A 22629-nucleotide genomic window follows, 5' to 3' on the forward strand; every position below is an offset into this window, starting at 1 on the left:
CCATCCACCCATCCATCCATCCATCCATCCACCCACCCACCCATCCATCCATCCATCCATCATCCATCCACCCATCCATCCACCCATCCATCCATCCATCCATCCATCCATCCACCCACCCATTCATCCATCCAGCCATCATCCATCCACCCATCCATCCACCCATCCATCCATCCACCCATCCATCCATCCATCCATCCATCCATCCATCCATCCATCCATCCATCATCCACCCACCCATCCATCCACCCATCCATCCATCCATCCATCCATCCATCCATCCATCCATCCACCCACCCACCCATCCATCCATCCATCCATCATCCATCCACCCATCCATCCACCCATCCATCCATCCATCCATCCATCCATCCATCCATCCATCCACCCACCCATTCATCCATCCAGCCATCATCCATCCACCCATCCATCCACCCATCCATCCATCCACCCATCCATCCATCCATCCATCCATCCATCCATCCATCCATCCATCATCCACCCACCCATCCATCCACCCATCCATCCATCCATCCATCCATCCATCCATCCATCCATCCATCCATCCTGTCCATTGACTTTTTGCATCTACGTTTCTTTCTTTCTACCTATCGACACCCCAGGGGGCCTGTCTTTCTGGAGACCCCCTGACTGTCACAACAACTGAGGAAATAAAAGTGGCTGCTGGCTCTGGTGACGGCCCCTCCCCCGCGCCTCTCTCCTCGGGAGCATATGGCGGGAGGTGCCTGCTGGGGCGGTTACGCAATGCTTTGTCTCGCTTTTGTTTTGTCACTGTGGAGGCCAGCAGGATGCCAAGTCTCGGGGAGAAAAACCCTTTCTCTGGGGTTTGTGGGAAGGAGCATGTCATGAGTGGGAGCTGGGCGGGTGGTGGTGGGGTCTGGCAGGGTGCGCCCCCCTCTCCCCCGCTGTGGCACGCACGGCTGCCTCCCCTCCTCTCTCCCCTTCCCGGGCCTGGCTCGGGGCAGGCCTGGCGCAGACACCTGTCCGTGCCGCCTGCGGGCGCCAGGGCAGCCGTCCAGACAGCTGGCTTCTTGGCTTAAAGTGGTTCGTTCTTTCAAGGCCTTGTGCCCGGCAGTGCTCAGAGCTTGCTCCTGGCTCTGTGCTCAGGCATCACTCCCACGGTGCTGGGGATGGACCGTGCAAGGCAAGTCCCCCCCCCCCCATGTCTCGTCCCCTTCCCCAGAGCATCCTTTAGAGCCGGACAGAAGTTGAGTCGCTTCAGACTAATGTGCCCCCCCCCCCCCACCCCTGCCAGTGCCGCTCTGGACTCTGGGGACTGCAGCTCTCCGCCAGTCTCTCCCGGGGCCCCAGGACACCTTGGGTGGGGGTGACGGTCTTGTCCCTCACCAGGCTCCAGTTCCCCAACTCACTATGTGGGGGGGGGGGTCAGACCACACCCAGCAGTGCCCTGCGGCTATTCCTGGCTGTGCTCAGGGCGACCCCTAGTGGTGCTCCGGGGCTTTGCAGCCGGACACGTCCGCTGCGGCAAGCACACAGCTGCCTTCCCTGGTGTCCTGCCTCTCCCGCAGGCCGCTGGCCGGTGTCCCTGCAGCCCCTGTTCCCGGGGGGCCAGCTGCCAGGCAGAGCAGCACCAGGTACCGGGCACCCACCCTGGCTCCCTCAGTCCCCGGGAACGAGCCATTACGCAAAGCTACGGTAGCCCAGAGAAGGGCAAGACACAGTCAGAGACAGAGAGAACCAGGAGAGTCCGGGTGCTTTATTGAACCGTTGTGATTCCCGCCCCGGCCGCGGGCAGCTCCTCCCGGAGAGACCTGCGCCCAGAGCCCTGCGGCAGCCGGAGCGGGAGGAAGGGCAGGAGGCAGAGAGAACCAGGAGGGCCCTGGCTGTGAGGGCTGGGCACGGGCCGGGCCAATGTTGGAGATGGCCTCTGGGGGGGGCGTCAGCAGGGACCAGCCGCAGGACCCCAGGTGTTGGCGATGGGGTCCCCAGACTCCACGGCACGGGACGTGCCTCCTGGAGCCCGCAAAGGTCCGGGCGCTTCTGCTGGCCGCCCCCACCCCGTCCAACAGTGTGTCCACTCAGTGACCCTCGCACCCAGAAACCCCTCCCGGGGCAGGTTCCGGCCCCGAGCAGCTGCGGCCTTGGGCGGCCTGTGCTGGGCACCAGTGCAGGAAGGACAGGGCCCGGGCCGCGTGCCACCCTGGGCGGGAAACTCGCTGCCTGACGCTCTCGCCAAGCCCTCCCTGCCTACCCCTCCAAGCCGGAGCCGGTCCCTCGTCCTAATGCAGTCCTCCAAACTCTGTGCTTCCTGGGGTGTGTGGGGGGGTGGGGGGTGGGGAAAGGCTGAGCCCAGGTGGTGCCCAGGAGCTATTCCTGGCTGTGCTCAAGAGCGACCCCTGGTGGTGTGCAGGGAAACAGACATGGAGCCGGGATTCCACTGCGGTCAGTGGGGTGCCAGGCAAGGGCCTCCCCCCGAACCATCCCTCTGCCCCCGTCTTTCTTGGGGGGTGGCTGTGCCGGGCCCAGCAGGCTATTTGGGCTGGGGCAGGGGCCGAGGCCACAGTGGCCCCGTGGGTCAGGCGCCCAAGCACCCGAGCCCTGCTCTCCCGGCCTGGCCTGGGGCGTGGTGAGCCACAGACCCGCAGAGACTCGCAGGCCAGCGCCCCTGCACCTGGGGCTCAGCCCTGCCTCGGGCCCTTGTGGGGGACACGGTGCTCTGGGCTGCGACGGGGCTTCCGGCCCTGCACTCGGGCACGGCAGGCGGCGGGGGGCCTCCGGGGGCGGGCGGCCGGGCGCGGGGGCCGGGGGCATCACTTGCGAGGCTGCTGGATGTGCTGGGGTCTCGGGCACGGGTGCTTGTCCATGGAGGCGCGGGGCTTCTGGTGGGCCACCTGGGCGGCCTCCGGGGGGAAGTCTCGGTCGCCCTGCGAGGGACACGGCGGGGCGGGGCGGTCAGTGCGGGGAGGGCCGGGCCCCGCCCCCGCCCCATCACTGGCTGCTCGGACGAGGGCTCTGGAGGTGGCCCTCCACCCTGTGGGCCCCAGTGCTGCCGTCTCTGCAGCCCCCATGCAGGGCCCCAGGCTGCCAGGACAAGGCCCCCGCCCAGCCCCCAGGCCCAGCCACCCCCCCCCCCCGACGCTTACCCGGGCCATGACTCCAGAGATGAACACGGTGGGCTTGGGGGGGCTGGAAGGCAAGAAGGACACAGGGTCACCAGGATGCTTCACAGGGGTCACAGGAGGGGCTTGGGGAGAGGAGGAGGAGGAGGAGGGGGGAGAGGAGGAGGAAGAGGAGAAAGAAGAGAAGGAGGAGGAGGAGGAGGAGGAGGAAGAGGAAGGAAGAGGAGGAAGAAGAGGAGGAGGAGGAAGAGGAGGAGGAGGAGGAAGAAGAGGAAGGAGGAGGAGGAGGAGGAAGAGGAGGAGGAGGAAGAAGAGGAAGGAGGAGGAGGAGGAGGAGGAAGAGGAGGAGGAGGAGGAGAAGGAGGAGGAGAGGAAGAGGAGGAGGAGGAGGCGGCGGAAGAAGCAGCTGTGAGCTCCTCATCACAGCCCGGGGGCTCGGGCACACTGCAGGGTCCCCCGGGATTGGGGTGGCTTCAGACGGGGCAGGAAGGGCTGCGTGTGGGGACATGGAACCGTGTGTTGTGAGGGGGGCTGCCATGACGGGGGGCTGTGCCCTGAGGACGGCCCTGTGCTGAGGAAGAGACTCAGCACAGCCCCCCAGGGAGCCCCCAGTCCTGACCCTGGCACAGGTGACGCCAGGGGAGCCGGAGGGTGCGGGGGGCTGTCCCGAGGCCCAGTTCTGGGGCGTGTGGGCCCCCCCACTGGCCCCCAGACAGCAGGCGGCCAGCAGGCAGGGGCGTGTCAGGGACAGGCGCGGGGGCAGCGCGGGCTGTGGGGGAGGACACTCGTCCAGCTCACAGGCTGACCGTGGCCGTGAAGTCTCGGCCGCCCTGTGTGTCGGGGCCGCGTGCGGGAGCGGGGCTGCTGACCGAGGGGCCCAGCCACCGAGGCGGCTCCGCCCAGGAGTGAGGCCGGGCGGGGGTGGTCGGGGCACGGCCAGAAGCAGCCCAGGGCCCAGGGGACACGTGCCCTGGCCAGGGCTGCTCAGCCACCGAAGGGCCCTGCTGGCGGGTGCTTCCCAGCCACCGGGTGCTGACCTGCCCTTCTGGCCTGGGTCAATTCAGATAAGTAACATCCTCAGCACCAAAGAAGCCGTCCTCGGCGTGGCGGGCAGGTGACGGGACACGGCTCGGGGTCACCAGGGCCGGGCAGGGGCAGGGCTTCCCCACAAGGTGGCACTGTGGCTCCTCCTGGCGGGCAGCGGCCAGGCCCGTGAGTGCCCAGCTGGGCAGGTGGGAGTTTCTGCTCGGGAAGACCCCATGGGGCGGGACCCCAACCCTCACCGCCCCCCCAAATTCTGGACCCCAACCCTCACCGCCCCCCCCAAATTCTGGGCCCCAACCCTCACCACTCCCCCCAATTCTGTACGTGTCTAACCACGTGGTGATGCATAAAACCTGGGGTCTGCCTGCCCGGGGCCCCTCCAGGGTGCGTGGCTGGGTCATCGCGTCCCGAGTCTCGGGGAGAAGCCCCAGGGGCGCCTGTGTGGCCCCTCAACCAGCCCCTCGGGCACCCGAGTTGCAGCTCCAGCAGTGGCTGGGCCAAGCTCTGGATCTCGGGTCCAGTTCCGAGAGTGCTTCAGGGGAGGACGTGTCCCTGGGAGGACATGCCAAGGGCAGGCTTCCCCCCCTTTAGTCTGGGGGCGGGTGGAGGTCCCCAAGGATGCTCAGGGCTGACTCCTGGCTCTGTGCTCAGAGATCACTCCTGGTGGGGCTCGGGGACAGTAAGGGGTACCAGGGGTCTAAGCCGGGTCGTGTGTAGGGCAAGCACCCTCCCAGCTGTACTAGTACTCGGCACCAAGGAATACTCTTTCTTTCTTTCTTTCTTTCTTTCTTTCTTTCTTTCTTTCTTTCTTTCTTTCTTTCTTTCTTTCTTTCTTTCTTTCTTTCTTTCTTTCTTTCTTTCTCTCTCTCTTTCTTTCTTCCCTCCTTTCTTTTTCTTTCTATCTCTCTTCTTTCTGTTCTTTTTAAAATTTTTTTTGCTCTTTTGGGTCATACCCGGCGATGCACAGGGGTTACTCCTGGCTCTGAACTCAGGAATCACTCGTGGTGGTGCTCGGGGGATCATATGGGACGCTGGGAATTGAACCCCAGTTGGCCACATGCAGGGTAAACACCCTCCCTGCTGAACTATCGCTCCAGCCTCTCTCTCTCTCTCTCTTTCTCTTCCTTTTTTTCTTCTTTTCTTGTCTCTTTCCTTTCTCTCTCCCTCCCCTCCCCTCCCCTCCCCTCCCCTCCCCTCCCCTCCCCTTCCCTGTCACACCCGGTGATGCTCAGGGGCTCCTCTCGGCTCTGCACTCAGGATCACTCCAGCCCCCAGTCCCCTGCGGCCAGTGTGAGCCGTGAGCAAGCTCCAGGGCTGCCCGGGCTGACCCGACTGACCGACCAGGACACTTTCCTCCTCTCCTTCCCTCTGCGGCCCGGCCCGAGGGCCTCCTTAGCTTTCTGGAAACAAGGAAACACTGTAACGGGCAGGTTCCTGATACTCCACTGCAGGCAGTTTCTGAGCCTCCAGCGTTGGAAACAAACTATCTGCAGGACGCCCTGTGTGGGAGCCCGGAGGTCAGCCGCGATGGCAGGGAAAGGGGTGCAGAGACCTTGCGTCCAGGTCCTCCAAGCCCCTCCCCCCGCCCCGTGCTCCCACCGGTGGGGCCCTTGGAACAGTGTCCCGGACTGTGCATGGAAACCGCATCGACCCCAAGAAGTCCTGGGGGCCAGGTGGGCTGCTCGGGGACCCCCAAGCCCAGCTCACACCTGAGTGTCTCTGGCCTAGAGTGTCACTTTCCCACTGGCCCGGGGTCGCGGTGGCCGGCTGGGGGACAGTGTCTGCAGGGAGTGACCTCTCCCAGCCCGCAGCTCTCCGGGAAGCCGCAGGCGCGAGGCCTGGCGTGAGGGGACAGACAAGTAGGGTCCCAGCCAAGCCCCCCGGGACCAGTTCTGCAGACCGTGCCCCCCGCGGAGAGGTGCTGGGGGCCCAGGAAGGACCCACGGGTCCAGCTGCTGGCCGGGGCGGCAGAGGCCCGGCTCCCAGTGTCCACAGGGGCGTGGGCTCAGCCCCGCCCCCACCCCGGCCGGGAGCAGGTGGGGGGGACACAGACTGAGCTGTCCCCGTCCCTCTCCTGACCCCACGCAGGTTCCCGACACCCCCACGCCCAGGCTCGGCCGGCCGGTCTGCCCAGCTCTGCCCAGGCCCCCCCGGCTGTGGCAGCACGGACGACGCCCCGTGTCCCGGTGTTTGTCCTGCTGGCACCACCCGGCCCCTGGGAGGCGTGGGGCTGTGTGACGGCCACTCCCCGCTGGCCGTGAGTCACCGGCAGTGCCCGCACGCCCACTTCCCTTTGTTCCATCCTGTCCCGAGCCGATGCCTCTCTGCCCTAGGGACGCCCCTGCCGGTGGCCCCTGGGGGACCCTCAGCACCAGGCCCTGCACACGAGGCTCCCGGCCTCCAGGGCTCCTGCCACAGAGGCGCCCGGGGGCCCCGCCGAGTGACCGCTAAGGGCCCCCCCGCGGGGCTGAGGGTCACAGACTGACTCCAGGGTCTTTGAGCCGGGGCTGGACACAGTGACCGCGCCTCAGACTCTGCAGAGCGGAATCACAGGCCCGTGTCTGCCCCACGGCTCCCCGAGTCCTCACGGCCGGAGCGGGGGCGCAGGGCGCGGGGGCGCAGGGCTCTGGCGCGGACCCCAGGACTTCAGACTGACGCCGCCCGCCCCCACGAGCCTTGGGCTTGTCATCAGTGCTCCCAGCCGTGGCCTTAGCCATAAGGAGCAGGTCCCCCCGCCCGGTGGGGGAGGGGAGGAGATGGGGCACGGGACGGAGTGTCTGTCATTACGCGGCCGCAGGACTCTCCACAGGACGCTGGCTACACGCGGGGCCGCAGAGACGCTATGGGACCCCCCCGCCCCTGCCCAGCTCGGGGCCCGTGGGGGCGGGGCACACTCAGTGGGGAGGGCTCCTGCCTCGCACGCAGCAGGCCCGGGGCTGATCCCTGGGACCCCGGCTGGGCCCCGAGCACTGCCAGCAGTGAGCCCCGAGCCCTGCCAGGTGTGGCCCAAACACAGCAACATACAGAGGAGACATAATCACGGGTTCCACATGCCACGTGACAGACACTTCCAAGAGGATCAAAGTTCCATGAGGAACAGCCAGACCCCGTCTGGGAACATTCCACGGACGCCTGCTCGTCTTCCCGTCTTCCCCGGGGGGGGGCCGACAAGCTGCCACCATAATCACGGTTTCTGTTCGGGGCCACGCCCAGCTGTGCTCAGGGCTGACTCCTGGCTCCGTGCTCAAGGATCACGCCCGTGGAACGGGGTGCCGGGGAGTGGGCCCTGGTGGCTGCGTGCGAGGCTCGTGCCCCGCCAGCTGATCTCTCCCCGCCCCCACCCTACCCCACGGGAGGCCACGGTCGGGGCAGAGAAAGCAGCAACTCTCTGTGAACCGTCTCCTGCCTTCCCTACAGCATGGAGTCGTTCCTGAAAACGGCGGAGATCCCATGGGCATGACGGGCCTGGGACAGAGGGTGTGCGGGGAGGGACAGGCGGCCCCCCCATGGGGGAGCCCTGGGAAGTGCTGAGCCTCAGGCCCCGCCCACAGGACCCTCAGGGGATGGGCGAGAGCGTCAGAGGGAGGGAGGTGCTGTGGCAGGGGTGAGGCGGGCGGGCCAGGAGGGCTGCTGTGGCAGGGGTGAGGTGGGCGGGCCAGGAGGGCTGCTGTGGCAGGGGTGAGGTGGGCAGGCCAGGAGGGCTGCTGTGGCAGGGGTGAGGAGGGCAGGCGGGCCAGGAGGGCTGCTGTGGCAGGGGTGAGGTGGGCGGGCCAGGAGGGCTGCTGTGGCAGGGGTGAGGTGGGCGGGCCAGGAGGGCTGCTGTGGCAGGGGTGAGGTGGGCGGGCCAGGAGGGCTGCTGTGGCAGGGGTGAGGTGGGCGGGCCAGGAGGGCTGCTGTGGCAGGGGTGAGGTGGGCGGGCCAGGAGGGCTGCTGTGGCAGGGGTGAGGTGGGCGGGCCAGGAGGGCTGCTGTGGCAGGGGTGAGGTGGGCGGGCCAGGAGGGCTGCTGTGGCAGGGGTGAGGTGGGCGGGCCAGGAGGGCTGCTTTGGCAGGGGTGAGGAGGGCGGGCGGGCCACGAGGGCTGCTGTGGCAGGGGTGAGGTGGGCGGGCGGGCCACCAGGGCTGCAGCGTCTCTGCTACGCACATCTGAGCTGGCACGTGCGTGTGTAGGGGTGCGGGGACTGATTCTACCCCTGCTCTGACTCTCTCCTGCCCCACAGGACGACTCCGCAATGCCCCAAGGATGGGGCACCACCGTGCACACAGCCGACTCCCGGGACAGACCAAGGCCTGGGAAGGGCCCAGGGAGGGTCCCGGAGGGGGTCCCGGGAGCCGTGGCCTCCGGGACGGGGAGAGTGATAGCGAGAAACCCATCCTCCATCTGCCCAGTGGGAAAGCAGGGCCCACAGGGGGTGCGTGGGGGTTACTCCCGGCTCTGTGCTCAGGAGTCACAGCTGGTGGTGCTCGGGGGAGCAAACGGGATGCCGGGGATTGAGCCTGGGTGGGCCGGGTGCGAGGCAGGCGCCCTCCCCGCTGTGCTCCGGCCCCCGGAACCACAAGGGCAGGGCACGAGGTGGCACCGACCTCTCCCTGGCACAGTCTGCGCGGGGCACCCTGGAGGGTGAGCACGGCACCATGCCACATCCTCTGGAGCCCGGCCGGGGCAGCCCTGCTCCAGCGGGCACCGGGAGGGCCGGGGCATCAGCCCAGCCACACCCACGTTCCTTCCTCGGGGCGCGGGGACAGGCGTGGGGGCGGGGACAGGCGTGGGGGCGCTGTGCGGGCTGGGGCGGGAGAAACCTGTGGTGAACAGAGAGGGTGTGCGGGCTGGGCGCTGGGCTGCACTCGGGGCCGAGGCCGCGGCCTCCCTGGCCAGAGAATGAGGCCGCCCATGCACGCGCCAGGTCCCTCCTGGTTTTGTCTGTTAAACGCACCAGACTCACACGGAAGGACACACGGTCTGGGGCGTGTCACACGTGGTCCGGGCTGTACCAGGCTCTGCTGATCCAGCCCTGCCGAGCCTGCAGACCCGCCCGTCCCCAGCACGCCGGCTCGCACCCTCCGCTGACAAGCCGCACACCCTCCGCCCCGACACCCCTGCCACACCCTCGACCCTGGCAATGCCCCGTCCTCACACTCTCCCCCTGGCCGGGGGATGCCCCTGGACACGCCCTGTCCACCCCAAGGCCCTGGCCACGCCCCGTCTCCCCCCCCCCCCCCGCAAGGCCCCTGGCCACGCCCCATCTCCCCAAGGACCCTGGCCACGCCCTGCCCCCTGCAAGGCCCTGGCCACGCCCTGAACCCCCCAAGGCCCTGGCCATGCCCTGAACCCCCCAAGGCCCCTGGCCACCCCCTGTCCCCCCACCCCCCACCCCCGCAGGCCCCTGGCCACGCCCTGTCCCACCCAGGCCCCTGGCCACGCCCTGTCCCCTGTCGCCCCGCAAGGCCCCTGGCTACACCCTCCTCCCGGCAGCACAGACAGCCGACACCCCGCCCACCCAGGCCCAGGTGGGGATACTGCAGAGACCCCGCAAGAGACTCGCCAGGCAAGGGGCTGGGGTGACCCCACAGACGGACCCTCAGGCCCAGACCCCGGCCAGGACACGCAGGGCAGGACGCCGGGCCCTATGCGCTTGGCGTAGACCCGCACCCACCTGGGGCTCTCCCACTCCTGCTCGTCCTTGTCCTTGTCCTCCCTGCCGTCCCCAGAGTGAGGGTGCTTCTGCACGATGCGCATCCCGCCGGCCTTCACTGAAACGAGAAGACGGAGAAGGGCATGAGCGGCGTGAGCAGTGCCCTGGGCAGGGGACACGGTGAGCGGTTAGGGAGGACACAATCCTGACGGGCACCCACGCAGCACCCAGCACCAGCACCGAGCACTCAGCACCCAGCACCAGCACCTGGCACCCAGCACCTAGCACTCAGCATCTAGTACCAACCTAGCATTCAGCACCCTGCACCCCGAACCTAACACCCAGCACCAGCACCTAGCACGCAGCATCTAGTACCAACCTAGCATTCAGCACCCTGTACCTTGAACCCAACACCCAGCACCAGCACCTAGTACCCAGCACCTAGCAAGCAGCACTGACTTAGCATTCAACATGCTGCACGCCAAACCCAACATCCAGCACCAGCACCTAGCACTCAGCACCTACCACCCGGCAACAGCACCTAGCACCCAGCACTGATCTAGCACTCAGCACCCTGCACTCCAAATCCAACACTCAGCACCAGCACCAGGCACCCAGCAACAGCAACTAGCACCCAGCACCTACCTAGCACTCAGCACTCTGCATCCCAGCACCTAGCACCCAGCAACAGCACCTAGCACCAGCACCTACCTAGCACTCAGCACCCTACACCCCGAATCCACCTAGCACCAGCACCTAGCACTCAGCCCTCTGCACCCAACACCCAGTATCAGCACCCTGCACTCAGCACTGCCTTCTCCCAGGTCCCTCAGACACCCCATTGCGGCGCTGTTGCTGCTCTCTTGAGGGGGCAGAAGGCGCAGCCGAGCCAGCGGGCAACACCCTCTCCAGGTCGTGTGCGCGGGCGGCACCTCCCGACCCGTCCTGTCATGACTCTGCAAACTCAAGATGCATTTTAAGTTCTGTTTCTGGGGCCACCGCAGGCTGCTCGGGGCTGGCTGCCGGCTCTGCACTCAGGGATCGCTCCCGGCGGGGCGCAGGGGGCCTGTGGGGTCCTGGGCTGGAACCCGGGGTGGCCGCGCCTGCGCGGGTCTGACCAGTCCCGGGGTCCCCGCTCCAGGCCCCGCCTCCGACACGCGGAGCCACCGGCGCCTGCGCAGTTCGGGAAGAACCGGGCTGTGCCGTCGGGCTGCCCCCGAGGAAGGCGCCCCGGGCAGAGCCGGGCCGCGGGGCTGCGTCTCGGGAGAGCCCCTGGCCCGCGAGTGAGGGCACGCGGGGGTCTCACGGGGTCTGCCTCCTCCCCACCCAGGACTCTGCCGTCCATGTGCTGTTCGTGTCCAGCGTGTCACTTCCCCTCCGGCCCCTCCTTCCCGCCCTCACCAGTGTCCAGCCGGGGCTCCCGCCCTCCACGTGCAGGTCCCTCCTGCAGGGGTGGCCGGCAGGGATGGACCACAGGCCTCCTGCCCAGCCGGGGCGGGCCCCAGCCGGGCAGGGCACTCGCCCCTGTGGCTGAGACTCCGGGCTGCAGAGGGCTGTGGGCCGGAGCGGAGCCATCCAGAGGGACGCCCGCTTGCACACGCTTGGAACCACCCAGAACCACCCACGGCGCAGACAAAGCCCCCGAGCGGTCCCCCTCACGCGTGTGTCCACCCCTCGGGGCAGTGGCGCGGCAGCCCCGGGCCGGGCTCCCCGGGAAGCTCCCCGGCTCAGCGCTGCCCGGACACACACAGTGCACGCTCCCCCGGGCCCGGCCGGGATGGACGCCGCCGGGATGGACACCGCCGTGAGAAGTGGCGACAGTGACCATCACTCGGGCGGAGGCGGCTTCATCTTAACCTGCCGCCTGCCGACACGCATGACACGGCCCGTGGATTGTGGCTGTCTCACGGCCGTCCCGGGGCGCCCCGCAGGGAGCCTGAGGGGAAGGGCCCTGCGGAGTCACTGCCCAGCAGGGGCTCGTGTGCGAGAGGCTCGAGCTAGGAGCCCGGGGGTGGACGCTGGGTGGCCGAGGTGGGCTTCGGGCGTGCAGGGCCCCGAGCTCCCTCTCGGCAGAAGGACCCCCGGGCCCATCAGGGGGTCGGAGCCGGGGCGCAGGCCTCTGCCGTGTGGGGGTGTGCGGCTGCGAGGGGCAGCCCGAGAGGCCGGCGTGGGCGTGCGGGCGAGACGCTGGCCGGAGCCTGAAGCCGGAGCCAGCGCCGCCCGCTCACCCACGGCCCCCGCAGCGCCCACGGCACTGGGAGCTGAGGGTCCCCGGCCCCCGCCGCCGGGCCCGGGGCTGGGGGGTACGTCCAGAGCCGAGCAGGGCCGCTGTCCAGCCGAGGGCGAGGCCGCAGGAGCTGGGACGAGGCACTCGGCATGCAGGGGTGAGGCGCAGCCCACGGAGCAATGGAGGCCGGGCTGGAGGCGGCTGGCCAGGCCCGGGGGAAGAGACGGCCACTGGCCCCGGTGACCGGGAGGCCGCGGGCAGGCAGAGCCGGGGGCTGGTCTCCTCCCAACACCGAGACACACCCCCTCCCCCCCCCCAGGGGAGGCCGTGGACACAGGCGTGTCCCCCGAGTCTGCAGACCCCTAAGCCAACGCCCGCCCGGCTGTAGGAATGCTGACGAGTCTTGGGGGGCGGGGAGAGGGGAGACTGGGTCTCACCCAGCAGTGCTCCGGGCTTACTCCCATCTCTGTGCTCAGGGGTCACCCCTGGAGGGGCGCAGTGGGCCGTGAGCAGTGCCATGGGGCGGTGGCAAGTGCCGCACCCCTCTACTCCCGCCCCAGCCCGGGAAACTGAAGCTTAAGGGCAGTGTGGTCAGTGGCCTCGGAGAAAGCGTCTCAGAGCGGGCGGTCACGCCCCTTGGGCTGCCCTGGTGATACGGGGGTCCTGGACCGAGGCGAGGGGCAGTATGAGACTCAGGTATGAGACTCAGGCAGTATGAGACTCAGGTATGACACGTATGACATACGTGTCAGGTGAGTGCGAGCGCATGTGTGTGTGTGTGTATGTGTGTGTGGGTGGGTGTGTGGGTGGGCGGGAGGCAGGGTTTCTGGGTGTCTGTTTACAGGAAGTGGATTTCCAGGGGGCTCTGAGTAGCTTCCCCCTTCTCCGGAAGGACAAACAGGGCTGAGCCCCCTGCCCAGGCTGGGTCGCTCCTGCCCTTTTCCTGATCACGTGACTGGGTACAGGCCCAGCCGAGAACACGTCCCCACGGCCCGACAGCCAGCTCGGCGTCCACGCTTGCTAGTCCGAGTAGTTCTGACCTGACTCATGGGCCAGCCCCGGAGGAACCGGAGAGGTGGGGGACTTTCCTGTGTCTGTGACGGACCAGCTCCCCCCGGCCCCCAGACGGGGGGTGATCTGAAACCACGGCCCCCACCCCCGGGAGATAATTCGGGGAAACTGTCACCGGCAGCTTTTTAGTGTCTCAATCTCCCAAGCGGCACCCAGAGACTCTCAGACAGCGGGGCTGGTGGCTCCCTTTGAGGGCGTGCCGGGGTGGTGCTTCAGGGCTGGGCGCCGACAGTGCTGTGCCCGGTGGGCTCAGAGGACCCTGTGTGGTGCCGGGGATCAAACCTGGGTGAGCCACATGCAGGGACGCTCGAGTTCCTGGTGCGGGGAGGGTCAATCCTGGGACCGTCAGGATGATTCGGCCTTTTTCTTTCGGGGTGGGAGGGGATATCCGGCAGTGCTCAGGGCGTCTCCCGTCTCTGCTCTCAGGGCCACCCCTGGCACGGTTCGGGGAACACCACGTGGTGGCAGGGATGGAGGCTGGGTCAGTCGTGTGCCAGATGACCCCCCGCGGCTGGACCATCACTCCAGTTCCCAGGGGCTGTTTGCTGAGCTTGGCTGGACACGAGAGCCGGACACAAGAGTGCCCGGGGCTGCCCCTGGCTCTGTGCTCCTGATGGAGGCCTGGTGGTGCTCCGGGGCCCCCCCACGGTGCCGGGGACCAGCCGGGGCCAGCCACATGTGGGACAGGCCCCTGAACCGCTGCCCCGTCTCTCCGCCCCTCCGCCAGTGCTCAAAGGGGAGCTCCCTCTATCCTTCCAAACACTCAGAAGACGTGTCAGGGGGACGCCAGTTAAAGGGGCCGCAGGCTGGCACCCGAGCCAAGGAGGGGGCAGAAAGTGACACCCCAGGACAGACAGCTCCTGTCCGCCCAGCCTAAAGACGCCAGGGCGCAGAGTGGGAAGGCTGGAACGCAGGCTTCTATCCAGAAGGTTCTCTGGCCCAGGAGAGGAGCACCTGAAACAGCCAATGGCATCATGGCATCTCTCTCTCTCTCCCTCTCTTTCTCCCCCTCTCTCTCTCCCCCTCTCTCTATCCCTCTCTCTCTCCCCCTCTCTCTCTCCTTCTCTCTCTCCCTCTCTCTCCCTCCCTCTCTCTCCCTCTCTCTCTTTCCCTCTCTCCTCCTCTCTCTCCCTCTCTCTCCCTTTCTTTCCCTCCCTCTCTCTCCTCTCTCCCTCTCTCTCTCCTCTCCCCCTTTCTCTCTCTGTCTCCTCTCTCTCTCCCCTCTCTTTCTTTCTCTCTCCCCCCCACCACCTGCTCCTCCCCTTTTTGACAAGGGGAGCCCCCAGCCACGTTGGAGGCCGAGGGGTCCCTCCAGATGATGCTGGCCTGACGGATGATTCCGGGGCCTGGGGATGCTGGGGACCCCCAGGGCTGCCCCCATGAACCAACCCCGAAGCCCTCTGGGCTCTCCCCGGGCCCCTCCTGGCCCCTTGCCTGTGCCTTGCCCTGCCCCCGGGGGCCGCCCTGCCCTCCTGGGCGTGTGCCCCACGCAGGCTGTGGAACGGGTTTGGGTTTCTCCTGCTCGTCGGGTTGTGCCGCCGGGGGGCGGGGGGGGGGCCTTCGGCAGGGCCGGGGCAGGGAGCCGGGAAGCTTCTTTCCCTCCCCCACGCCCCGCGACCTCAACCTCGGTCTCTGCTGTCTCTCCTTCCAGCCTGGCGGTGGCTGAGCTCCCACCACCCCAGGGCAGGGGTGGGGTGGGGAGGGGACCCCAGCAGGCACCTCTGCCGGGGGCTTCAGGACTGAGACGCTCACTAGGAATTACCGAGTGGAGTATGGGGCCGGGGGAGTGGTCAGGAAGAGCCGACATGAGACAAGGGAGACCGGGAGAGGGAGTCGGGGGCTGGGGGGCACACGCTGCTCTTCACACAGTGCCCACCAGAAAGCACCAAGGGAGGGAGGGAGAGGCTGGAGGGAAGCTCAGCCTCCAGCCGTGGCTTTCCGCCTAGAAGGCCCTTAACTTAGAGCTAAGCCTTGTGGCACTTCGGCCTGGCCCACTGCGATGCCAGGGTAGCTCACAGCTCGCCTTGGGTCCATCCAGTCCCTCGTCGGGACCCTGCTTTTGGGGTGCTAGGAACTAAGGGCTACCGAGGCTTAAGTCGACAGAACAGACGCCCAGGAGTGAATGTCATTCGGAGTCAGCTAACTCCCAGGTTACAAAGGCACCGCGTTCGCTGTCTTCTGTGTCTCGAGAAAAAGGGCTTTGCTCTGAAGTAACTGTGCGAAGGACACACGGAGAAGGGAACAGCAGTATTCACACGCTAACTGAGTCTGGTTAGGAGATGAAGGTGACGGACTGGTTGGGGGAACGGAGCACAAGGAAAGAGGTTACAGACAAACAGAGGGACGGGAGCACCTTGGGAGCACTGTGACTGGGTGCAATCCACAAAGCCAAGCTCTCCCCGTGGCCAGGAACAAGGACAAACCAGTGTTATCCTCCACCCCCAATTCCAGGCCACGGTTCTCAGCTCTGAGCAGTGCTCTGGGTCTGGGGGCGGGGGAGGGGGTATCTTGGTTTTTTTTTCTCGTTTCTGCTTTGCAGAAGGGGCCCAGGGGCTGCAACGCCAGACTACGGACGCCACGAGGTTCCGGCCAGAGAAGGCCTTCACTCGGCCTCTGAGCACGGGAGGGGGGGGCACCCATGGGCCCTGCAACCTGCACCACCTGTGCCTGGGTGCCAGCCCCCTCCCAACCTCTGGCCCGAGGTGACCAGCCTCGGAGGACAGGGATGATGCCGGGGCCGGTGGGGACACTTCCCCAAGGGCTCCAGCGCGCCAGGGCCCTGGGCCAGGGACCCACCCGATCTCCGGGAGTGGAGGACGGCAGATCTGCCCAAAGCGGGGGTCCCGAGAGCAGGAGGCGGGCGCTGTCCCACCCAGGGACCTTCCAGAGCTCAGCTGTCCAGGCCCGACCTCACAGAGCAGCGAAACTGCGTCCGAGCTGAGCGCTGGCCACCAGTGTGAGACCCCAAGGCTGCTGAGCCCCTGACCCCCGGGCCAGGCTCCCCTCCGCAGGCCAGGCAGGCTGCCTGCAAGGCACAGAGCAAAGCACGGTGAGTCACAGAAAACCTGAGTTCCGGAAGTTTCTCCCTGGAGTTCATGGGCCCCGTGTTGAGCTGGGCTGTGGACGCACCTCACGGTGATGTGTGTCTGGGTTCCTTCCACGTGGACCGTCCACATACACCGCCCCCCACCACCCCGGGGCTTGGCGTCGGGGCGGCTGGAGTGAAAGGTGGGCTTGCTTAAAGGACAGCCCTCGGGGTCGCTCTCGTGTCCCCAAGGAACAACACCCACACACCAAGCGAGTCTCCCTGGCGCTCTGTCTACACTGCCCCCCGGAGCCCCAGGGCTGGTGCAGCGACTTCCTTCCTCTGGGCGGGGACTCCTGCGGGGGGAGCCTCTGCACCCCCCCCCCCCCCCCCCCGAGAATGCCACACGCAGCTGCCCGGCAGCTTCCCGGCGGCTGCTGTCCCCGGGGTCGGCTAGATGGAGTGCCAGAGGCGGGGCAGCGGGCGGGAGCACCCACGCAGCCAGGCTGGGCCAAGGCCTCCCACTGCCAGGAACCTACTTTCTGCCCCCGGCCGGCCCGCAGAGCCAGGGCACCTCCGGCCAGCCGCACCCCGGCTCCAGGGAGACCCAGACGCAAGCTTCTCTCCGCAGGGTCCCTTGCTAGGAAGGGAGACGGGAGACGGGAGACGGGAGACGGCCCCTCCGCTCGCAGAGTGGGGAGAGCAAAGGGTGTGGGGGAGTGGACGTCAGCGCTGGCCCAGGGCTCCATTTTCTAGGAAAGCGGGCGCCTTCCTGGCCTTCCTCAGCCAGGAATCCCAGAGGCCAAAACAGCAGGACCCGATGGCCCTTTCAGAGCAGGGGCTGCGGGGGCAGAGTGGGCCCGAGTGACCGGGGTGGGGGCAGAGAGTGGGCCCGAGTGACCGGGCTGGGGGCAGAGAGTGGGCCCGAGTGACCAGGCTGGGGGTGTGGATTGGGCCCGAGTGACCGGGCTGGGGGCGTGGACTGGCCCGAGTGACCGGGCTGGGAGCACGGAGTGGGCCCGAGGGACTAGGCTGGGGGCAGAGAGTGGGCCCAGCAACTTGGGGGGGTGTTCATCTGCCCTGGCCGCCCACTGTGAACCATCAGCCCTGGCCCCCAGCCCCCGCGGCCCGGGACCCCGTCCGGCCCGACACCTGCAGTTCCGAAGGCGGCGCCCCAACTTGTGCGGGTGTTGTGGGAGGGAAGAGGCTGAAGTTGTGCAGCTGAACTTCCTCGAGTTACTCAGATCTGCACCCACTCCCCGAGGCCTGCGACCCTCGGGAGACTGGAAAGCCACGGCGGCCCCGGCAGCGCGGGGCTGGGCTGGACGCAAGCCCTCCGCGGCCCGAGCGTGGACACCCGTGTCTCCCCACCCCCGCGGGACCCCCGGGGGAGCCCGAGTCCGTACCGGCGGGCGGGTGTCCGGCCTTGGTCTCCTGCTTGCCCTCGGGAGGCGAAGACATGGTGCGAGCGGCCGAGTTTCCTTGGGGTTGCGGCGGCGGCGGCGGCGGCGGGGCGCGGTGGACACCGGCGCGGGCGGGCGCGGGCTGGACCGGCCACCTGGAGGGGGCGTGGCCGCCGCGCGCTACGTGGCACAGCCCCGCCCGCCGGCCCGCGGGGGTCGCGTGACGTCAAGACCACGCCCACTACACATGCCACGCCCCTCGGCCTCGGCCCTGCGCCAAGCTGCGCCTCTAGGTCCCGCCCCATCGTCTAGGATACGTCCCTTGCGGCCTCAGCCCCGCCCCACCTCTTCGAGGCCCCGCCCATCTCATCTAGGCCCCGCCCCTCCGCACCGCCTTCGCTCCCGCCCCGCCCCTCTAGGCCACACCCCCTGGACCGGCGCCTCGTGTCCCCGGCCCCGCCCCTCTCCTCGCCCCTCCTGTAAGCCCCGCCCCTTGCGCTCTCGGCCCCGCCCCTCGTGCTGAGCAGGCGCAGTCGGCGCTGCCACGTTGGATCCTGGGCGGCGGGTGGCGGGTCTGCGGGCGCGGGGCCAGGCGAGCGCTGGGGCCGGGCCGGGCCGTGGGGGGGGGGCGGGTGCGTGCCAGTCCGGATGGCAGCCCTCCCTCGTGGGCCTGCGCGGGGCTCCCGGACCCCGCGGGTGCTCCGGCCTCCTGCACCCACACCCGGGGAGGCGCGGCGTGTGCGACCCCCGGGGGACCCGGGACGGAGGGAGCTGGCCGCAGAGCCTCTCCCCGCCGCCTGGAGCGCCGCGCCTTGGCCTGTGTCCACCCCTGCCCGTGTCGGGCGTCCGGGTTCCGGCCCGCGCTGACCCTTCCCTGGCGCCCACGCACCGGGCGGGCCCCTCCGGCCTCCCCGCCGGCCTCTCCGCGCCTGCTAGCGCGCCCCCCCTGCCCCGGCCTCCCGCGCCCGGACACCGCGCTCCCCGCCCTCCGCAGCCCCCCTGCAGGGCCCGTCCTTTCCCGGGGTCTCTGCTGCCCGCGCCGGACACGCCCCGCCGCGTGCCCCCTGCGCCGCCCTGCCCTCGCCCGGCCCCCCAGCACCGTGGCTTAGGGCCGCCGCAGGAGCCCGGAGCAGGCTGCGGACGTGTGTGTGTGTGTGTGTGTGTGAGAGAGAGAGAGAGAGAGAGAGATAGTTTAATTGGACCTGGACCTGGACTATTAACTCTCGAGCAGACAGCAGGTGCGGTGACACTTGGCCTCCCCCCGCCCTCGGGTCCTGGTCTCGGTCCTGAACCGCGTGCGTGTGTGTGTGTGTGTGTGTGTGTGTGTGTGTGTGTGTTCTGGTCTTGGTCCTGAGCCGCGCCTATGTGTGTGTGTGTGTGATAGTTTACTTGGGCCTGTGTGTGTGTGTGTCTATTAACTCTCGAGCAGACAGCAGGTTCGGTGACACTTGGCCTCCCCTCCCCAACCCGGCCCTCGGTCCGCCAGGACCTTCTGCGCAGAGGCCCAGGCGCGCAGGGGCAGGGGCTCGGGTGCCCCCGTCTGCACCCTGGGTCTTGAGAAGGCCGCGCCCTGGCCGGGTGCCGCTGGGGTATGACACTGGCGGGGCCGGCGCGTTCAGACAGACGGAGCTGCCAGTGCGCCCCCCCCCCCCAGACCCTTCCCGGCTGGCACAGGCCAACCCTCCGCCCCCCCGGGCACGTGCCGGAGGACCCGGCCTGGGGCACACGCGTCTCCGCCCTCCCTGCTGCTCCGCTGCGGCACGGACGCGGCGGGAGGGTCGCGGGGACATTCCTGGGGCCTGTCTTCCCCGGGCCCTCGCTGGCCCTGGGGTCTGCGGTCCAGAGGGTAGGAGGTAGAGCTGGTGGCGGCCGCGGGGGCGGCCACGGCAGCGAAGGCGAGGGAGAGGCCAGAGAAGGGGCCCATGGCCGGGGGCTTGGCAGAGCAGGCCGTGCCAGCGCCCTGGGGACAGCGAGTCCTGGCCCTAAGGCGGCTGGGCACGGGCACATGCCAGCACTGACACCCACGGCCTCCCAGACTTTGTGCGCAGAGAGTCCCTGCTGGCCTGTGTGTGTGTGTGTGTGCGTGCGTGAGTTTGTGTGTTTGTGTGTATGAGAGTTTGTGTGTGTGAGTTTGTGTGTGTTTGTATGTGTGCCTGTGAGTTTATGTGTGTGAGTTTGTGTGTGTTTATGTGTGTGTGACCTTGTGTGTTTGTGAGTTTGTGTGTGTTTGTGTGTGAGTTTGTGTGTGTGAGTTTGTGTGTTTGTGTGTGTGAGTTTGTGTGTGTGTGAGTTTGTGTGTTTGTGTGTGTGTGTGTGAGTTTGTGTGTCTGTGTGTGGGGGGCATGCTCCTGTTCTACACCTCTCCTGGCCTCACCGGCCTCTCTCTCAGGAGTGACCATTTCTTTGCCATTGCTGGAATTGCTCAGAGAGGAGAAACCCTTATCCTCAACTTTGTGACATTTCTTACTGAATCATGACATGGAGGTTTTTTGTTTGTTTGTTTTTCATTTTGGGTCACACCCGGTGAATGCTCAGGGGTTACTCCTGTCTCTGCACTTAGGAATTACTCCTGGTGGTGCTTGGGGGACCATATGGGATGCTGGGAATCGAACCCGGGGTCGGCTGCATGCAAGGCAAACACCCTTGCCGCTGTGCTATTGCTCCAAACCCAACATGGAGGTTGTAAGTGATATTAATTTAAACCCAATATATTTGACATACACAGGCAAAAACGATATACTGAAGATGATATGTATGTACCAAAGTAAAATAAAAACAATAGAATCTCAGCTCTCTCTTTCCCACACATACACACGCGGGCAGACACACACATTGAAGAAATCTTTTGGCCTTCTTGGATTTGTCAGTCAAGGGGCAATTGAGAAATACTTTGAGGGCTTTCTCTCTCTCTTTTTTTTTTTTTTCTTTTTGGGACACACCCAGCAATGCACAGGGGTTACTCCTGGCTCTGCACTCGGAATTACTCCTGGAGGTGCTCAGGGAACTATATGGGATGCCGGGGATTGAACCTGGGTTGGCTGCATGCAGGCAAATGCCCTCCCCACTGTGCTATTGCTCCAGTCCCGAGGGCTTTCTTTAAGAAGTAAGTCTGCAGCAGCGTGGGACATGGAGATCAACGTGAGTCCCATTCCCAGTCACTATTTAGCTGAGGATATCTGCAGACAAAACAAAACAAAACAGAACGGAACAGAACAGGACAGCTAGCTGGACCTGGATAAAATACTTCTGATTTTTGCAGGGACGTTAGGTTGCAGAAATTGCAACAGGAAATGAGGAACTCAAGCATGAACACGAATTTCCTTTAGAAGGGCAAGGCTTCTGAGGTGACTCATGCAAGTGGGGATTGGAGGGACACTCCCCCCCCCCCAGAGCTTCTGAGGGCTTGGACAGCAGCAGCCTCCTGCCTAGGTCTGTGCTTCCACGCGGAGGCTGGGCCCCCAGAGTTATTGGGGGCCTCTTCACATTCATCTCCTTTCTTGCAGGGGTCTGGTTCCAAGCATAAAAATCGAACATGACAAAGACATCAAGGGTCACAAGGCCGTTGGCAAAATAGAATCTTCTCCAGAGTCTGAAATCTGAAACTGAAGAACAACATTACAGGAGTCCTTTGATTCCCAGGGCACAGCCCTGATGGAGGCCCCCGGGGCGATGCTGGGCTGGGCTGGGTCGTGGCGGCACCGCAGGGCCTGGTTCCAGAGCAACTGGGCGCTACCACCCAACAGGAAGCGTGAGCCTGGGCGGGCAGGGGCGTGAGCTGCCTTATCAAGCGTCCATCTCGCCGCCGCTGGGGGCGTGTGGGAGGCCCGCCTGAACACAGGCAGGCGTGCAAGCGGGTGTGGGCCCAGCAGGGGTGCAGACCCCAGGACCCCCCTTTCTAGGTGGATTCACCAGTTCTGGACCAACTGGGTCAGCAGGGTCAGATGGGAGGGACCTAGGGACCCTCTCAGTGTCCGTGGCAGCCCCACCCCTGTTTCTCTACCCACTGGGCTCTCCTACACCCACCGCCCCTCTGCCGCGCTCTTTGCTTCAAAACAGCCTTGGAGAAGTCAGGGCATTTTGATGGTATTAGTGGGACCGGTCTTTCAAACTGGCTGTTGTCACAGCTTTACTGAGAGGTAAGTGACATCGTGAGTTTAAGGTGTGCCTGATCTGTGATACACCCAGTATTAGAGTGTGATTACCAACATCAGACAATGCTTTGACCAGTCCCAGAATTTTGTGGTGTGAACAGTGAAGACATGGTCTCGGAGTCACTTAGAAGCTATTTTTGACCTTAATAACTACCCTGGGTATTTTTTTTTCTTTTTGGGTCACACCCGGCGATGCACAGGGGTTAACTCATGACTCTGCACTCAGGAACTACTTCTGGCGGTGCTCGGGGAACCATATGGGATGCTGGGAATCAAACTCGGGTCGACTGCGTGCAAGGCAAATGTCCTCCCCACTGTGCTATCTCTCCAGCCCCTCCTGGGTATTTCTTCACTGGTTGCAAACATCCTCTGAGCCTCACAGATGTGATCCTTGAGCACAGAGCCAGGAGGAAGCTCTGAGCACCACTGGGGGTGGCCCCCCTTCCCCAAATACAAGCACAAGCTTTTTAAAAGTATTGGAACTAATCAGTAAAGGATATAGAAACAGGCAGAAGTTGGTTGTATTTCAAGATACAATGAAACATCTGAAAACTAAAATTCTTCACTGGCATTGACCAGTAACACTTAGTAATAACTTTGACCAAGACAGTCAATACAATAAAAACTACAAAACCTGGTGAGAGAAATCGAAGAGGACATGAACAAACAGTTAGGGCTAGAGAGGTAGAATTGGGGCAGAGGCACCTGCCTCGCACGTGTTTGAGCCTGGCTTGATCCCTAGCACCGTATGTAGCCCCCTAGGTCTCTCCAGGGGTGATCTCTTAGCACAGAGCAAGAAGTGAGCCCTGAACACAGCCAGGTGTGGCCCCAAAAGAAAAATAAGAAAGCAAAACTGAGAATGATAGCCCATGTTCATGGACCAGAAGAATGCACAATATTCAAATGTTCATACTACCCTTAGCCACCGAAAGAGTCAATGCAATCCTTGTCAAATTTCTAATGGCATTTTTTCCAC

General features: G+C 65.6%; 1 protein-coding gene across 1 annotated transcript; it reads right to left on the bottom strand.

Annotated features, from left to right (window-relative positions):
* Positions 1 to 1717: 1717 nt before the first annotated feature.
* On the bottom strand, positions 1718 to 17690 carry DAP (death associated protein). The gene is made up of 4 exons (XM_055139987.1): positions 17506 to 17690; positions 9798 to 9894; positions 3126 to 3168; positions 1718 to 2906 (listed from the first exon to the last, which is right to left on the bottom strand). The coding sequence occupies exons 1-4, from the start codon at positions 17558 to 17560 to the stop codon at positions 2793 to 2795; spliced, it is 309 nt and encodes a 102-aa protein (XP_054995962.1). The 5' UTR covers positions 17561 to 17690; the 3' UTR covers positions 1718 to 2792.
* Positions 17691 to 22629: the final 4939 nt, after the last annotated feature.

This window comes from Sorex araneus, chromosome 1, assembly GCF_027595985.1.
Source record: "Sorex araneus isolate mSorAra2 chromosome 1, mSorAra2.pri, whole genome shotgun sequence".
In the NCBI taxonomy this organism is placed as follows: domain Eukaryota; kingdom Metazoa; phylum Chordata; class Mammalia; order Eulipotyphla; family Soricidae; genus Sorex; species Sorex araneus.

Coding starts and splice junctions, on each gene's coding strand:
- DAP (XM_055139987.1), bottom strand. CDS start 17,560: ATGTCTTCGCCTCCCGAGGGCAAGCAGGAGACCAAGGCCGGACACCCG. Junction 3,169..9,797: donor CAGGAGTGGGAGAGCCCCAG/GTGGGTGCGGGT, acceptor CTTGCCTTCCAG/CCCCCCCAAGCCCACCGTGT. Junction 2,907..3,125: donor TCTCTGGAGTCATGGCCCGG/GTAAGCGTCGGG, acceptor TGTCCCTCGCAG/GGCGACCGAGACTTCCCCCC.